Genomic DNA, 15,000 nt, shown 5'->3' with positions numbered 1-15,000 from the left:
TCTGGCTCCACCGCCGCATACGACTCCAGCATTTACCATTTGCAATCGATGGCTTCCCGTTTAGGGTTTAGGGTTTAGGGTTTAGGGTTTGTGGTTTAGGTACGTGGTGTACGGGTCTGGGGGCGCGATAAAAGAGCTGAAAGGGTTTGAGATGAAGCGAAGGGGAGAAATGGAAATAGTGCAGCAGCTGCAGCAGCAGCTGTTTCCTTGCTTCATGAGTGGCAGCAGCAAAGCGGAAGCTTACGCTGCTGCTGCTGCAGTGGGGCGGCGGTACCTGCTGCTGCTGCAGCAGCAGGGGCTGGGGGTGGCCTCGCAGCAGCAGCTGCTGCAGCTGCTGCTGCTGCGCAAAGTCCTCGGCAAAAGCGTTGCTGCTCTCGGCAGCAGCAAATCCATGGCAGCAACTGCAGCAACTCGACTTTGTGAGCTGCTGAGAGACAAGTCTTATCTTTCTGTGTCTCCTTTAGCAGCAAACTTCATTGTTGCTGCTTACCCGCGGGGCGCTGAGGTGACCTCGCGGGCGCTGCCGCTGCTGCTGCTGCAGGCGCCGCTGCAGCAGCAGCAGATGCTGCTGCAGCGCTGGCTCCAGCTCTCCCCCGCAGACGCTGCTGCTGCAGCAGCAAACGTCCGACTTGTCGTGGATTGGGAATATTATAAAAGCAGAATTAATGTTCAATTGCAAAAACTTATTTGCATTCCTGCAATGCGACAGGGTTTAGAAAACCCAATTGCTGCAGTGCCGGTTCCCCGCTGGCTGCAGCAGCAGCAGCAAAGCAGCGACAGGCGCCAAACCAAAATCGACGCCTTCTTTGCTGCTGCAGCAGCCAGCAGCAAGCAGCGCGACCTGCAGCAGCAGCAGCAGCAGCAGAGGGTGGGCGCCGCAGCAGCAGACGCGCCCGAAGCGGCAGAGGAGAAGCAGAAGCGGCGGCAGCAGCAACAGCAAATGCTGCAGCAGCAGCAGCAGCAGCAGCACATGCAGCAGCAGCAAAGGCAGCAGCAGCAACGCAAAACGGAAATGGAATTGTTCAAAACAAATTTCAGCGAGTGGATCACAGCCCAGAGAACGAAATGGCTCAAAATCCGAGAGGTCTAACCCGAACCCTAAACCCTAAGCCCTAAACCCTAAACCCGAAACCCTAGAGATTCATTAAATTTCAAGCTTGAAAGCCTCGAACAAAACCCTCGGGATTTTCCCTCCAAACAATCCACAAAAGCGCCACAGCTAGTTCCCTTGCTTCAGGGTTTAGGGTTTAGGGTTTAGGGTTTAGGGTTTGGGGTTTAGGGTTTAGGGTTTAGGGTTTAGGGTTTGCGCGCAGGAGCTGCGGCGGCGTGGGGCGCAGCCGGGGATCCCGCGTTCTGGAGAGCTTTTGCATTTAAAAGGATTAAATTTGAAATTAAATTTAATTTCTAAATTTGCAAAATCCACGAAAAACGAACTTTTGCATGCACTCGCGGGGCCCCTCCAGATTCTGGACTTCTTTAGGGCTCCGGGGGATGTAAGAATTAGTTAATTTAATTAGTTAAATAATTAAATAAATTAATTATTTTAATTAAATTAATTAAATTATTTCAATTAAATTCACTGCTTTATTAATTGTTTAATTGGTTTAAATAGTTAATCGTTTTAAGTGGTCTTTTTAATAATTATTTATTTTCAATTGTAATTAAAGAAGGCCCAAGTAGTCTGAGAGCAGGACTCGTGGCAGCAGCAAGTAGCAGCAGCAAATAGCAGCAGCAGATAGCAGCGGCAAGCAGCAGCAGCAAATAACAGCAGAAAGCAGCAGCGGCAAGTGGCAACAGCGAATAGTGGCAGCAAGTAGCAGCAGCAAGTGGCAGCAGCAAATAGCAGCAGCAAGTGGTAGCAGCAAATAGCAGCAGCAAGTAGCAGCAGCACGTAGCAGCAGCAAATGGCAGCAGCACGTAGCAGCAGCAAGCCGGGGAGAGTATAGTGTCCACTGGTCCTTTTGTGGTTCAACAATTAAATATTTAAATTAGACCTAAGTTTGCTTCTTTGTTCTATTTTGCTGCTGCTGCTGCTGCTGCTGCTGCCAGGACCCGGGGTCGTTTATTCTTCGGGTGACTTCTCCAACTTCTTCAAATTTCTTTTTCCTTCCTTTTCAAATTTACAGAATTCTTTTCGTCAACAGCACAACTCCAGTTACATCCCAAACCACCGGCAGCAGCAACAGCAGCAGCAGCAACAGCAGCAGCAGCAGCAGCAGCAGCAGCAGCGATCTTCGGCTAAAGGCCCTGACGGGGCGCTATTTGCTGCCTCGGGGGTTGAAGCAGCTTCATTTGTGCGAATTGGCAATTAAAGAAAAAGTTTTCAAAAAAGAAAAAGCTGCAATTTATGCTTCTTTTCATCAAAAAGCTGCAGGCATCTTCGAGGGAAACGTAAACCCTAAACCCTAAATAAACCCTAAACCCTAAATATACCCTAAACCACAGGCCCTCAGGCCCGTACTCAACTGCAGAGTCTACGCCGTAGCCCGGAAATGTTGTGCAAGACCAGCGCGCCGAGCCACGTTTCAAGCTTTAGGGTTTAGGGTTAAGGGTTTAGGGTTTAGGGTTTAGGGTTTGGGGTTTGGGTTTTCAGTTGCCGCTGGACTTCGCGTTCATTTCGAGAGTGGGAAATACCATGGAGGCCCATACGTCAGAACTTAGCAACTGTAAACCCTAAACCCTAAACCCTAGATTCTGCTTGGCAGCTGGCTGCAGCTTCAGTTCTTGTCGAGGGTTTAGGGTTCAGGGTTTAGGGTTTGGGTTCTAGGGTTTCGCTGCTGCGGGCCTGCACGCCTAAAGCATAAACGCAGCCAAAGCAGCTATTTAAATTGCATTTACCATTAAGGTATATTACTAATTTATTTATTTATTTCAATTAACTAATCTAATTGATTAATTAATTAATTAATTAATTAATTACTTAATTAATTTGTTTATTTAAACTGCAGTGATTGACGCATCGGGGGCTTTGAGTTCCCTGGGATTTTCGCGAGCCTCCAGCTCTTCCTTCTCAAGACCCCTAAACCCTAATTTAGGGTTTTACATGAAGGACGTGAAGCCGTTGATTGTGCACATAATTCACGGGGAGCGTTCGCGGCCAACGCAATACCCTAAACCCTCAGCAGCAGCAGCAGCAGCAGCAGCAGCAGCAGCAGCAAATGCGCGCGAAGCCTGCGACCGAATATTCTGCGCTGTTTATGAACCAACACTAACAGCAGCACCAGCAAATAAAATAAATTTAAATTCCAATTCAAAAAAAGAAGGACTTGGACTTGCTGCTGGTTCTGCTGCTTTCTTCTTTGGGGGTTTGCTGGCCCAGGAGGTGCGGCCGCAGCAGCTGCAGCAGCAGCTGCTGCAGCAGCAGCGGCAGCAGCTGCAGCAGCAGCAGGAGGAGGAGGAAGAGGAGACGGATGAAGAGACAGAAGAAATAAATGCGAAAGCTAAAAGAAATATGACATGGCCAGAAGCAGATGAAGACAAATTAAATAAATTTCAAAGTTTATATTCCTTGAGTGATCCCGTTTGCTGCTCCTACACCAGCAGCAGCAGCAGCAGCAGCAGCAGCAACGCAGCAACAGCTGCAGCAGCAGCAAAAGCTCAAAAGAAGGACGTCTCCCAGACCCTCAAGGCGCTCGAGGAATACCTCTACCAGAAGCAGCAGCAGCAGCAGCAGCAGCAGCAAGGGTTTAGGAAATACGTTTTGCTGCTGCTCTCCACCCTCCCGCAGGACCAGCTGGGCAGCTGGGCGCAGCCAGTAGCAGCAGCAGCAGCACAGCAGCAGCAGCAGCAGCAGCAGCAAACAAGAACCTACTATGACGCCCATACATTTTCCATACCCATTATTACATTTGAAGAAATTCCTGCAAAGCTCTACACACTCACTCGAGCTAACTTCGCCCAGTAATCCCTAAACCCTAAACCCTAAACCCTAAACCCTAGTCGTATTTAGCGTGAGGCACATTCTGCTCCTGTTGCCCGGGGTGTGCTGCAGCCACGTACAAACGCTAAACCCTAAACCCTGCTGCAAACCCTAAACCCTCGCGAGTCCGTTCTTCGCTGCGCTTCAGTTTTCTGTGCGTGCTCGTTCCTGCTGCTGCAGCTCCTGCTGCTGCTGCCGCTGCATTCGCTGCTCCAACTGCTGCTGCTGCTGCTGCTGTTGCAGGGCGGCCTTCCGCGAGTCCCAGCGTTTGCTGCTGCAGCAGCACGAACTCTACGAAGCATCTTTGTGGCTTTCTCGCCTCATGAAATATCCCCTAGGGTTTACAATTAAGGGTTTATCTTCTAAAGAAGCAAACCCTCCAAACCCTTACCAGTCCCTTCACGGAGAAGTCCCCACGGGGGGCCCCCAGGGGGGCCCCCCGGGGGGCCCCCCGGGGAGGGGCCCCCAGGGGGGCCCCTGGGGGGCCCCCTGGGGGGGGCCCCGGGGCCCCCAAGAGACCATGAGGGTTTTGTACGACTCTTTCTTTGCACAGACTCTGCGGGAACAGCGGGGCGTGCTGTGGAGCAGCAGCAGCAGCAGCAGCAGCAGCAGCAGGTGGGAAGTGGGTGCTGTGCTGCGCAGCAAAGAGACAGATATTGGGGGCCCCTATTTGTCTCCTTCTCGATACGCCAGCAGCAAGAGGGCAGCCAGCAGCTGAGTTGGCGCTCGAGGGCTTCCATTCGCCCACGCAGTTCTCGCCGGCAGCGTTCAGGGTAAGGCCCTAAACCCTAAACCCTAAACCCTAAACCCTAAGCTTTCTGGCAACTTCCCGCCAAGTGTTTTGGCAGCGGAGCGACCTAACAGTTTCTGGTATCTGTTGGTCAGCTTTGTGGGGTTTTGGCACTATGGTTTATGGTTTAGGGTTTAGGGTTTAGGGTTTAGGGTTTGCGTGTGCACGTCAGGTATTAGGGTTTGCGCTGCAGCGCCTGTTTGCTTCTTTGTATTTGCTGGAGCAGCAGCAAATAAACAATTTTGAAATTAAAGTAAACCATTTAATTATTTCTTCTTTTTACCCCTGGATTTGCGACAGAAAGGCAACTCTTTTCGACGCAGCCCTCAAGACAAAAGTAAACACAAACCCTAAACCCTAAACCCTAAACCCTAAGGGCAGAGAGAAACACAGGCGCACACAAACCCTAAACCCTAAAGCCTAGAGTATGGGAAGTGAGAATTCGAAGCTCTTCTCTTTGGCAAAAGCGCGGCCACCGCATTGCTGCGTGGGTATTGATCCCTGGCCCTAGGGTTTAGGGTTTAGGGTTTAGGGTTTAGGGTTTAGGGTTTGCGGTGACCGCGCAGGTGCAGCGGCACGCGGACACTTATTTGTCTTTGCTGCTGAACGAGTTTTCGAAAAGTTTTTCCTTTAAAATAATAGCAGCAGATTTGCGGGTAATTTTGACTTCGACGGGTTTGGCAGTTGCTGCTGCAGCGCAGCAGCAGCTGCAGCAGCTGCTGCAGCAGCTGCAGCAGCAGCCGCTCTTCGAGGCCCTTGTCATTTCCCCAGTGGATTCTTTCGTAGCTGTGCTGCAGCTAGACGAAAGAGACTGGGTGGGGTATAGAGAATTTGTCCCCCTCAGCCGCAGCCGCAGCAGCAGCAGCAGCAGCAGCAGCAGCAGCAGCAGCAGCAATTTGGAACTTGAGGCCGAGGGAGTTGCAGGTTGTCTCTCTTCTCTCCGCTGCCTCCCGCTGCCCCTGGCAAACTTTTTAAAGTTTGTAATTGACAGAGCCACGCAGCTGCCGCTGCTGCAGCTGCTGCACCAGATAAATGCTTACGAAGATGACTTCTGCCCCAGCAGCAGCAGCAACAGCAGCAGCAGCAGCAGCAGCAGCAGCAGCGGCGGCCGCGCCGGCAGCAGGGTTTGGACGCGGGAGGAAACTGCTGCGAAGCTGTCCGAGCTGGCGGCGCAGCTGTGGTTTGCTGCTGCTGCTGACGGCGATGAACCAGCAGCAGCAGCAGCAGCAGCAGCAGCAAACCATGATAAGGAAAATGCCTTCTTCCGGTCGAACTCCAAAAACACCAAAGACAAATCCTTCTTTGGAAAGATCAAACGTGTCATCAGCGACCCTCTAGAGCTCATCCGCAGTGAGAAACAATTAGGGTTTAGGGTTTAGGGTGTAGGGTTTAGAGTTTAGGTCAAGCGGCGTGCTTGTTGGGCCAAGTGGGAGACTTCTGAGTCTGGGGCCACGGGTCTCAGAGCTCTTTGAAGGGTTTGGGGTCTAGAGTTTAGGCTTTAGGGTTTAGGGTTTAGGGTTTAGGGTTTAGGGTTTACGGTTTGCGCCTTCTACAGGGTACGGGTCACCTGCGGATGTTCGGGATAGCAAAGAGCTTTCCTTCAAGTGAGCATCAAGCACCGAGTACCTAGGGTTTAGAATTCAGGATTTAGGGTTTAAGGTTTAGGGTTTTGGGTTTAGGGTTTAGGGTTTAGGGTTTGGCGTTTCCAGCGCGCACAATCCCAGCGGGAGCGCCCATTCATTTCTTTCTTGCAAGACTCTCCGATTCCTCCAACCAACTTAAATAAGTGAATAAATTATTAATTAATTAATTAATTATATTTATTTATTTATTTATTTATTTATTTATTATTGTTCAGATCTTTGGAGTTTCCAGCCTGCCTAGGCTCCCGCTGCTCCTCGGGCTCTTGGAGGCACTTGGCGGTTTCTTTCATTTGCCGATTAATGCAAATCGACAAAGACATTGACTACAAGCAGCAAAGCTGGGCAGAGGCTCTCGCGGTGAGGGTTTAGGGTTTAGGGTTTGGGGTTTAGGGTTTAGGGTTTGGGGTTTAGGGTTTCGGGTTTGGGGTTTGGTGTTTAGGGTTTATGGTTTGGGGTTTGGGGTTTTGGGGTTTTGCGGGTTTAGGGTTCAGCGTTTGGGGGTTGTGGTTTGGGTTTCACGGCTTAGAGTTTGGGGTTTAGGGTTTAGGGTTTAGGGTTTGGGGTTTAGGGTTTAGGGTTTGTGGCGTGCAGGAGCGTAGCCACAGTTTGCAGAGTTTGGCTGGGGATTCGGAGTTGCTGGCCTCTGCGTGGAAACCCCCTCTTAGGGTTTTGCAATTAAAAGAAATAAATTGTTTTTTTTGCAAATCCATTTCAAACCTCGAAGTCCTTTCTGCCCTCGAAGAAGTCCACGCACTCACCACCGACGGCGCGCAAGTCGTCGTCAAGATCTGGCGAGCGAGGGTTTAGGGTTTAGGGTTTGGGGTTTGCGGTTTTGGGTCTGAGGTTTGGAGTTTAGGGATAGGGTGTTCGAATTTTGGGTTTGGGGTTTAGGGTTTAGGGTCTAGGGTTTAGGGTTTCGGGAGGAGGGCTTCGGCTGGAACTGCAGCAGCGCTTGATGCTGGGAAAACGCTGGGGCAAAAGCTACACCCATTTAGGGTTTAGGGTTTAGGGTTTAGGGTTTGAAGTTTGGGGTTTGCAGCAAATGCCCAGCTTGCGGCAACCCTTTGGCAGATGAAGTTCTCGAGGCACACCTTCTGCGCGCCCTTCAGGAAATGCACTATGCCTTCTTAGTAACTGCAAACCCGAAACCCTAAACCCTAAACCCTAGAGCTGCACCAGCGCGAGCTTTACTGTTGGGGGTTTCTCTAAACCCGCAGTCCAGATGCTGCTGCCGAAGCCCTAGGGTTTGTAGCTCACTTCAGCCATGGGCCGAAAACCGTTATAAACCCTAAACCCTCATTATGCGTATACCGTGCTAAACCCGAGAAACGTTGGGCCTAGGGTTTAGGGTTTAGGGTTTGGGTGCAACGCGCTGCGGGCTGCTGCTGCGTGCAGGCGCAAGACCTCTACTGCGTTGGCTGCCAGGCGGTTTGCGTGACTCACCTTCGAGACAAGTGCAAGTGAGCTAGGGTTTAGGGTTTGGGGTGGTTTGGGGTTTGCAATTAGGGTTTGGGGTTTAGGATTAGGGTTTGGGGTTTAGACTAGGGTTTAGGGTTTCAGGGTTCGGGACTGCCTTGCTCTTCTGCAGGTGCGGAAAACCCTTTAGGGCTCGTCTGGATCCGAAGATTTGGGAGTGAGCTGAGTCCACTTCTGCTGCAAACCATAAACCCTAATTATAATCAGTGCTGCTGTTTAGGGTTTAGGGTTTAGGGTTTAGGGTTTAGGGTTTAGGGTTGTTTGCCTCTGGCTCAGGGACTTCGTGCAAACCACGCAGGAGGTCGCAGTGGAAATGGGATTTGAAACGCTGCAGTCCTGCTTAGTCCAGATCCAGGAGGCTTGGTGCTAGGGTTTAGGGTTTAGGGTTTAGGTGCAATGTTTTGTGGCTCTGTTCTGGGGCCCATTTTTTATTCATTTTTTAGTTTGAAAGACACAACAAGGACTCACGCAAGGCCTGCGGAAAAGGTCCTTTTTAAATGCATTTGGGATTTGTGACGTAAAGAAGGGAACAGACGTAGGGTTAGGCTTAAGGGTTTAGGGTTTAGGGTTTGGGCTTACCGTGCTAACCCAGGGAGAAACTACTTGTTGAAAATGCATGAAAATGGCAAGAGGTATCTGCAGCTTGTTAGTTCTGCATTCATTTCAGGTGTACATACTCCTGAGATGATGTCCAGCAGGATGCTGGGGGGGCCTGCAGCGTGGATCTGCCCATTTGCTTCAATTGCACACAATAGTAACTCTCTAGAAATTAAGCTGAGCACTTTAGTAGATATTTGGACTACAAAGAAACTCCGAAACAGAAAAAACAACACAAGGAAATGACACCAGGTGCTACCGCCGCGAGGCTCAGCTGTCTCGACACCAGTGGATCGCCGGGGGCCCCCGGATCTAATAAATGGGGAACTCTTTGTGGAAGAAACTATTTAAATAGTTTATGAAAATAACATTCCGATTTATTTTGAAGTATTTAGAGCCTCGCTACATTCAATTAAGGCTATTTCGAGTAAGCAGATTTGTGGCTGCATGTGGCCGCGGTGCTCGCGCCGGTTTCGATTCCCTAGGTGTCTGTACACCCCAACCGACATGGAAATACAGAAATATTCAATTTTATTTTTATTTTTATTTTTTATTTTCAATCTGAAAACTTTTTTCCGGATCGCATCCCTTTTTTCCAGTGCCTCGCGCTCCTCCGTTCTCGATTGGTCGGCAGCAGCTGCAGCTTTCCGTTGAACTCCGCCAAAAGTTGAATTAAAACTTCTTTTCAGTTTAATTTAATTTAATTTTTAAATTTTTCTTTTAAAATGGCAGAAGAGAACAGCAGCTTGGCGGCTCGCTCCGCCCGCGCAGCCAAAAGGTCACCTTCTCTGTGGCGGCTGCTGCTGCACTCGAAAATAGAGAATGACACTGAGGGTTTCATAAGAGATTTGCTGCAAGAAGAGGCTGGGAAGCAGCTGCTGCAGCAGCTGCTGCATGCGGCAGCAGACAGCGGCTCGCTGGACCTGCTGCATGCCGGGGAGGGTTCTTTGGAGGCGGGGCTGCGGCACCTGCCCGCGCTGCAGCTGCTGCTGCTGCAGCAGCAGCAGCAGCAGCGGGGCAGAGCCGCTGCTGGCAGCAGCAGCAGCAGCACCGCGCCGCCGCTGCTGCTGCTGCCCGCCCCTAAGGCCCCCTTCAGGGGCCAAATGTTCCTCTGTGCCCACCGCCAAGAAGACTCAAAAGATGCAGAGTTTGTAATTAAATTTGAAAATCTTTTTCCACTTCTTGGCTCGCAATTCTTTCCCCCCAGGCCCCACGCAGCCCCCAAGTCCTGCCACGCCGAAAGATACAAGTCCCACTGACTCCACCAAGGTATTCAAGGCGCCTAGGGTTTAGGGTTTAGGGTTTAGGGTTTAGGTTCTGGGCGACTGCATGGGAGCTCGTTGAAGCCGTATGTAGAAGTGACCAGAATGCCGTAATTAAGGCTTTTATTGGGTTGATCTTTTTGAGTTTTTAAGAACACTTTTGGAATTTATAAAAAATTAAAATGGAGAAATCTGATGGTGCCGCTTTCGGGGGACCCCGCGGAACTTGGGGTGTATCGACAGTATGGGTTCCGCTGGCATTTGGCCCTGAGGGAATTCGGCATTCAAAATTAGGGTTTAGGGTTTAGGGTTTAGGGTTTAGGGTTTGAAGGCAAACGGACCTTATCGATATGAATTGTGATGCCTCCCTTTTCGGGTTTTTCCACGACCTTCTCCAGGACCTGTTGTTGGATTTTGGAAGTTCAAAATAAATGAATTAAAATGTCCTTAATTAATTTAAATTAAATTAAATTAAATTAAATTAAATTATAATTCACACACTTCGCGCTGCTCTATTTCCAAAGGGGGCTCTCCAGCCACTTCGTTCCGCATGGGCCCTTGGTGGAGGCAGAGGATTTGTTTGGTGATGGTTTTCCACTAAAGTTTAAAAATGAAAATTAAAAATAAAGGGGAAATAAAAGAGAAAAAGAATAAAAAGGAAAAGAAATTGAATTAAAAGGAAAAGGAAAAGAAATTAAAAGGAAAAAGAAAATAAGTTCGAAAAAAAATTAAAAACGAAAAAAAAAGTCCTGGGAATTTCTTACCCACTGGTCTCTGCAGCTTCTGTTTTCGCAGCTGAAAAGAAAAGAAATGAAAGAATGAATTAGAGAATTAAAATGAATTATAATTATAATTTATAAATATTTAAATGTTAAACATTTATTTATTTATTATATTTATTTCTTTTCAAAGTTTTGCCCACCAGAGTATGTCGGGCTCCTCCCGCGCGTGCTTAATAGAAATGCAAGTTTCGTCGTTGGGCAGCAAATGCAGGGGAGTCTCGATGGCCTCTGTGGAAGTTGAAATGAAAGAAATAAAGTAAATTGGAAAAAGAAAATGAAATTAAAAAAGAAAAACAAACCCAAGTCGATGGTTTTGTATTCCTTGTTTCCTCTGCGTTGGAATTCCATTTCAGATTCAGTTCATGTTCGTGGCTCCCCGTTCAAGAATTCAAGTTCGTCGTTTCTTTACCTCAGGAGCTTCAAACAGTTTCTCTTCAAAACCGCAGTCACTTTGCATCCTTTTGAAATATCATTTTTGTTTCGAATATGAAATAAAATGCCTCGGTGGCCCTGTTTGCAAACGTGCGTCTGGTCTGCTGCTGCAGCTGCAGGGGTGCAGCACAGCGAGCAAACGAACGCGAAAATTACCAAAGATCCAACCAAACACGGAACAAATAATCTCCTCATTTATGTAAATTCATTATAAAAAGCATTTAAACGTTTTCAAGGGGCTCAAAATTATCAAAAAGCGGCTCATCGCCAACTGCCTTGCAAATCGGCCGCAGCCGTCCGATCCTGTGCGCCCCTCAGGTGTACAGACAGCTTTCGAACTCGAAACAAATTCAAAGTTAGAAGAAAACTTTATTTCAGAAGTGATATCAGAACTGTTCCTATTATTGTGCAGCAGAAGGGCTCTTTTCGCCATTCAACTTGCACAACTTAGTGCTGACCACTGCAGCCTTTCGCCTTTTCCTGAATCTGAATCGAGAGGAATCCCGCGATGAGGGAATTAATCATTTCTAAATTGTTGCAAAAACATCACTTTTATCTTTTCTTTCCCCAATTTTCACTTGATATTTCTAATTTTGCTGTCAAGCGCTCTTCGCTGCGTCGATTCAGCTGCGGCGATCCGAGACGGCCGCCGCACACGTGGCGAGCTGGGAGTGCGGCCTCTCAGAGCTTTCCCGAGGATTATTTATTATTTTTGATTAAATACAAATAAATTGTCAAATTAAATGAAATAAAAGACAATAAATTGCCTCTATTCAGCGCGGAAAGCAGCGCAGCAGCTCGCAGCGGACAGCCTGCAGGAAGCCGTCGGCAGCTGCTGTTCAACGAATTGAAATGAAGCCCAGGAGGCGCAGAAGGCCGCTTGAAAATGCAAATCAATTTAAAATTCTTTATTATAAATGCAAAATAATGCAAAAAGCTTTAAAAATAGTTCAAAACGACCTTTTATATGGGAAATTGGAGGCAGGAGGAGAGGCTGGCTGGAGCCAGCTGCGCCCGCTGCTGGTCAACTCGGCGAAGCCCAGCGCCGGCGGCAGCAGCAGCAGCAGCAGCAGCAGCAGCGTCGACTTGGCCTTTTCACTTTTCTCAGAGTTTTAAAAAGGTTTTCTTTTTGCATTCTTCCTAGACTTTCTTTGTTTTCATTTCCCCTTCCACTCGTCAGCCCTCGCGGCCATTCTCCAGCCCTTCGGTTTCTGTGGCTTTTCACCGCCTAGCTGGCCCTCCGCTGCTGCTGCTGCTGCTGCTGCTGCTGCTGCTTTCAACTTCAACAGCAAAATGGCCGCCAACTCCTTCTACACTATGAGGCCTGTCATCCCCCAGACGCGCACCGACACAGCGTCTCGGGTGACCATCAAAAACATCCCCATGGGCGTCACCGAGGTAGGCTCTCGCTGCTGCTGCTGCTGCTGCTGTTGCTGCTGCTGCTGCTGCTGGTGGAGCTATTGCCACTGCAGCAGCAGCAGCAGCTGCTGCTGCTGCTGCTGGGTGTTGCTGCTTATTTGGTTTTCTGTTCCGGGATCTTGTTGGTGTGTGCTGCTGCATCGTTGGATTTAAAAGTTTAAAAGTTTCGAAGCATTTCAGTTTCGCCGTGTGGCTGTTTGAGGTGTACGTACACCCCAAGTGCAGCAGAACAAATGAAAACTTTCCTTTTTACTGCAGCATAAATGCGAAAATAAAAATGATTAAAAGTGCAGTTAAACACATTATGCCATTGACTTGCCTTTTCCTCTTCTCTGTTCACACGCAGCAGCAGCAGCCTGCGAAGCACATCCCAAACTGCCAACAAATAGCAACAAAAGAGTAAAAAAGTCTTCAAAACATATTTCAAAAGACAGAACTGCACTTATTTAGAATAGCCGCAAGTGAGAGTGCGTTGTGCGGAGTGCTGCGGTGTACGTACACCCCGCAGGCGCAGCTGAAGGCGAACCTCGCGCAGCACGGAGACATTCGCATTCACATGTTTGTTCCTGGAACAGAGTACGGGAGTGGGTGGGCGTGGGTGAGTTGCGAGCAGCAGCAAGACGTGCAGCGGCTGCTGGCGTGTGCAGCAGAGCGCCGCGAGCAGGCAGCAGCAGCGCTGCGCGAGCAGCAGAAGCAGCACAAGGCTGCAGCAGGCCCTGCTGCTGCTGCTGCAGCAGCGGACGAAGCTGCTGCGGCGGAAACCGCAGACGACGCCAAGAGCAGCGACTGCTCAGACGAAGCCAGAAGCGACGCGTAAGCCGAAGCAGCAGCTGCTGCTGCAGAAGCTCCAGCAGCAGCAGCAGCAGCAACAAATGTGGCAGCTGCACGGACGCAGCGACAGTCACACCGGTCGGTGTGCCGCTTCTTCCTTCCTTGAAGCAGCAGCAGCAACTGCACCAGCAGCAACGGCAGCAGCAGCAACGGCAGCAGCAGCAACTGCAGCAGCAGCAACTGCAGCAGCAGTAGCTGCAGCAGCAGCAGCAGCTGCCAGTGGTTAGACCCTGAGGGTTTCTTTTCTGTTGGGCTGCAGCGGCGGTTTCACCTGTACAGACACCGCAATGGCTGAGAGACACTAAACTGCTACTTCTGAAGGTTGTCTTTGTTTCACTTTTATTTCCTAAATCGAATATTCAATTACCACTGCTGCTGCTGCTGCTGCTGCTGTTGCTGCTGCTGCTGTTGTGCCGCCTTTGGCTTCCTTCACCAGGCTCTAGCGCAATTTGAAAGCAAGAGAGAGAAACTAATAGCGCTTAAAAAACTAGGGTTTAGGGTTTAGTGTTTAGGGTTAGCGATACGCTGCCCTTTGCTACTGCAGAGCCTCTGTTTCTAACCTCAGAGTCTCCAGGGTTTAGGGTTTCAAATGAGGGTTCAAAAAGCCCCAGGGCCCCTTTGGGGGCCCATGGGGGCCCCCAAAGGGGCCCCCCTTCATATCTAAAGGGGGCCCCCGGAGAAGCTCACGGGGGCCCCTGGGCTGGGCTCGGCCGCATGCACACATATCTTTGCGTACATCAGGGTTTAGGGTTTAGGGTTTAGGGTTCGGTTGGCAGCAGCAGCAAGGGTTTGGTCAGGTCTTTGCCTTTGAGACAGTCCTTGTCAAGGCCTTCTCCTTCGTAGCTAACAAGGGGGGAAATCTCACACAGCAAGTCCTGCTGCTGCTGCTGCTGCTGTTGCTGCTGGTGCTGCTGTGTCGCTGCTGCTAGCCACTTTGCATGCAGGCGCAGCAGCAGCAGCTGCGCTGCTTCAGGAGTGTCTGCTGCAGCTGCTGCTGCTGCTTCTAAATTGAATTTGTTTGGTGTTGCAACTCCGAGAGAGCCAGCGCATTTCACAGGGGCAAATTCCGAGTCCCGGTCCACTTCCAAACACTGCAGACCACACACAAGCCCTAAACCCTAAACCCTAAACCCTAAACCCTAAACCCGAGACCCGTTGGTACCACCAGGCACCAGCAGCTAAACCCTCCTGAGATGAAACTCTTGAAGCCCCCGCGGCACCTCCAAACCCCAAACCCCAAACTCCAAACCCCAAACCCTAAACCCTAAACCCTAACCAGGATTCTGTCTGCGAGCGGGAAGGCATCAAAGATAAACAACTCGAGTTTCCATCCGTTCGGTTCCTTAGGGTTCGCCAACACCCAAGAATTCGGGTCTTCCAAATCAACGAAGGCCCCAGGGGGGCCCCCTGGGGCCCCTGGAGCCCCAGGGGCCCCCCCTGGGGCCCCTGTGGCTGTGCAGCTGGATGCGTCTTTGGGTTCATTTGCCTCTTGAGGAGAAGAGGGGGGGGCCCCTGTGGGGCCCCCAAAAGTATCCTGAGCGGGGGCCTTTAGGGGGCCCCCAGGGGGGCCCCCTGTGGACCCGGTGGGAGCCCCCGCAGGTGGGCCCCCAGAAGAGCCCCCAGGGGGGCCCCCAGGGGGGCCCCCAGGGGGGCTCCCGGGGGGCCCCCCAGTGGGGGCCCCCTGAAGGGGAGCGAGGTGGGGGATTTTCTTTTTGGCCAAATGGAACTGAGAGTTAAGGACTTTGGGATTTTTGGCAACAGCTTCGAGGAAGTCAAGACTGAGGTAATGCATGCAGACATTTGCCCACGCATAGGGGCCTGCTTCGGAGCCCCCAGCAGCAGCAGCAGC

The 15,000-nt window shown here is 50.3% G+C and overlaps 4 protein-coding genes across 4 annotated transcripts in view; 3 read left to right on the top strand and 1 right to left on the bottom strand.

Moving 5' to 3' along the window:
* The window catches only part of ETH_00000290 (DNA polymerase epsilon catalytic subunit a, related), a gene marked incomplete at both ends in the record, with an annotated part of 10,585 nt that extends 2,387 nt beyond the window's left edge, over positions 1–8,198 (top strand). Inside the window, 15 exons of the mRNA XM_013374392.1 lie at positions 100–1,084; positions 2,050–2,391; positions 2,594–2,666; positions 2,949–3,900; positions 4,163–4,258; positions 4,473–4,692; positions 4,882–5,046; positions 5,276–6,059; positions 6,265–6,313; positions 6,568–6,709; positions 6,944–7,143; positions 7,392–7,482; positions 7,748–7,812; positions 7,941–7,985; positions 8,105–8,198. Coding sequence (XP_013229846.1) covers positions 100–1,084; positions 2,050–2,391; positions 2,594–2,666; positions 2,949–3,900; positions 4,163–4,258; positions 4,473–4,692; positions 4,882–5,046; positions 5,276–6,059; positions 6,265–6,313; positions 6,568–6,709; positions 6,944–7,143; positions 7,392–7,482; positions 7,748–7,812; positions 7,941–7,985; positions 8,105–8,198 — 4,303 coding nt within the window. The remainder of the gene's footprint in view (positions 1–99; positions 1,085–2,049; positions 2,392–2,593; positions 2,667–2,948; positions 3,901–4,162; positions 4,259–4,472; positions 4,693–4,881; positions 5,047–5,275; positions 6,060–6,264; positions 6,314–6,567; positions 6,710–6,943; positions 7,144–7,391; positions 7,483–7,747; positions 7,813–7,940; positions 7,986–8,104) is intronic.
* A 952-nt stretch (positions 8,199–9,150) lies between these two features.
* ETH_00000285 (uncharacterized protein) lies at positions 9,151–9,684 on the top strand (the record flags this gene model as incomplete). Its single annotated transcript, XM_013374391.1, has 1 exon — positions 9,151–9,684. One exon carries the CDS (start codon positions 9,151–9,153, stop codon positions 9,682–9,684), a length of 534 nt encoding a protein of 177 aa, XP_013229845.1.
* Positions 9,685–12,194: 2,510 nt separating this feature from the next.
* ETH_00000280 (uncharacterized protein) lies at positions 12,195–13,137 on the top strand (the record flags this gene model as incomplete). The annotated part of the gene is made up of 2 exons (XM_013374390.1): positions 12,195–12,299; positions 12,829–13,137. 2 exons carry the CDS (start codon positions 12,195–12,197, stop codon positions 13,135–13,137), a joined length of 414 nt encoding a protein of 137 aa, XP_013229844.1.
* Positions 13,138–13,909: 772 nt separating this feature from the next.
* ETH_00000275 (UDP-N-acetylglucosamine pyrophosphorylase (Fragment)) overlaps positions 13,910–15,000 on the bottom strand; it is a gene marked incomplete at both ends in the record, with an annotated part of 2,620 nt that continues 1,529 nt past the window's right edge. The window contains 2 exons of the mRNA XM_013374389.1: positions 13,910–14,242; positions 14,428–14,929. Coding sequence (XP_013229843.1) covers positions 13,910–14,242; positions 14,428–14,929 — 835 coding nt within the window. The remainder of the gene's footprint in view (positions 14,243–14,427; positions 14,930–15,000) is intronic.

This window comes from Eimeria tenella, genomic scaffold (genome assembly GCF_000499545.2).
Source record: "Eimeria tenella Houghton genomic scaffold, Eth_scaff20, whole genome shotgun sequence".
NCBI lineage: Eukaryota > Apicomplexa > Conoidasida > Eucoccidiorida > Eimeriidae > Eimeria > Eimeria tenella.
Note: the sequence above shows the minus strand (reverse complement) of the source record. Positions and strands in the feature narration are given on the sequence as shown.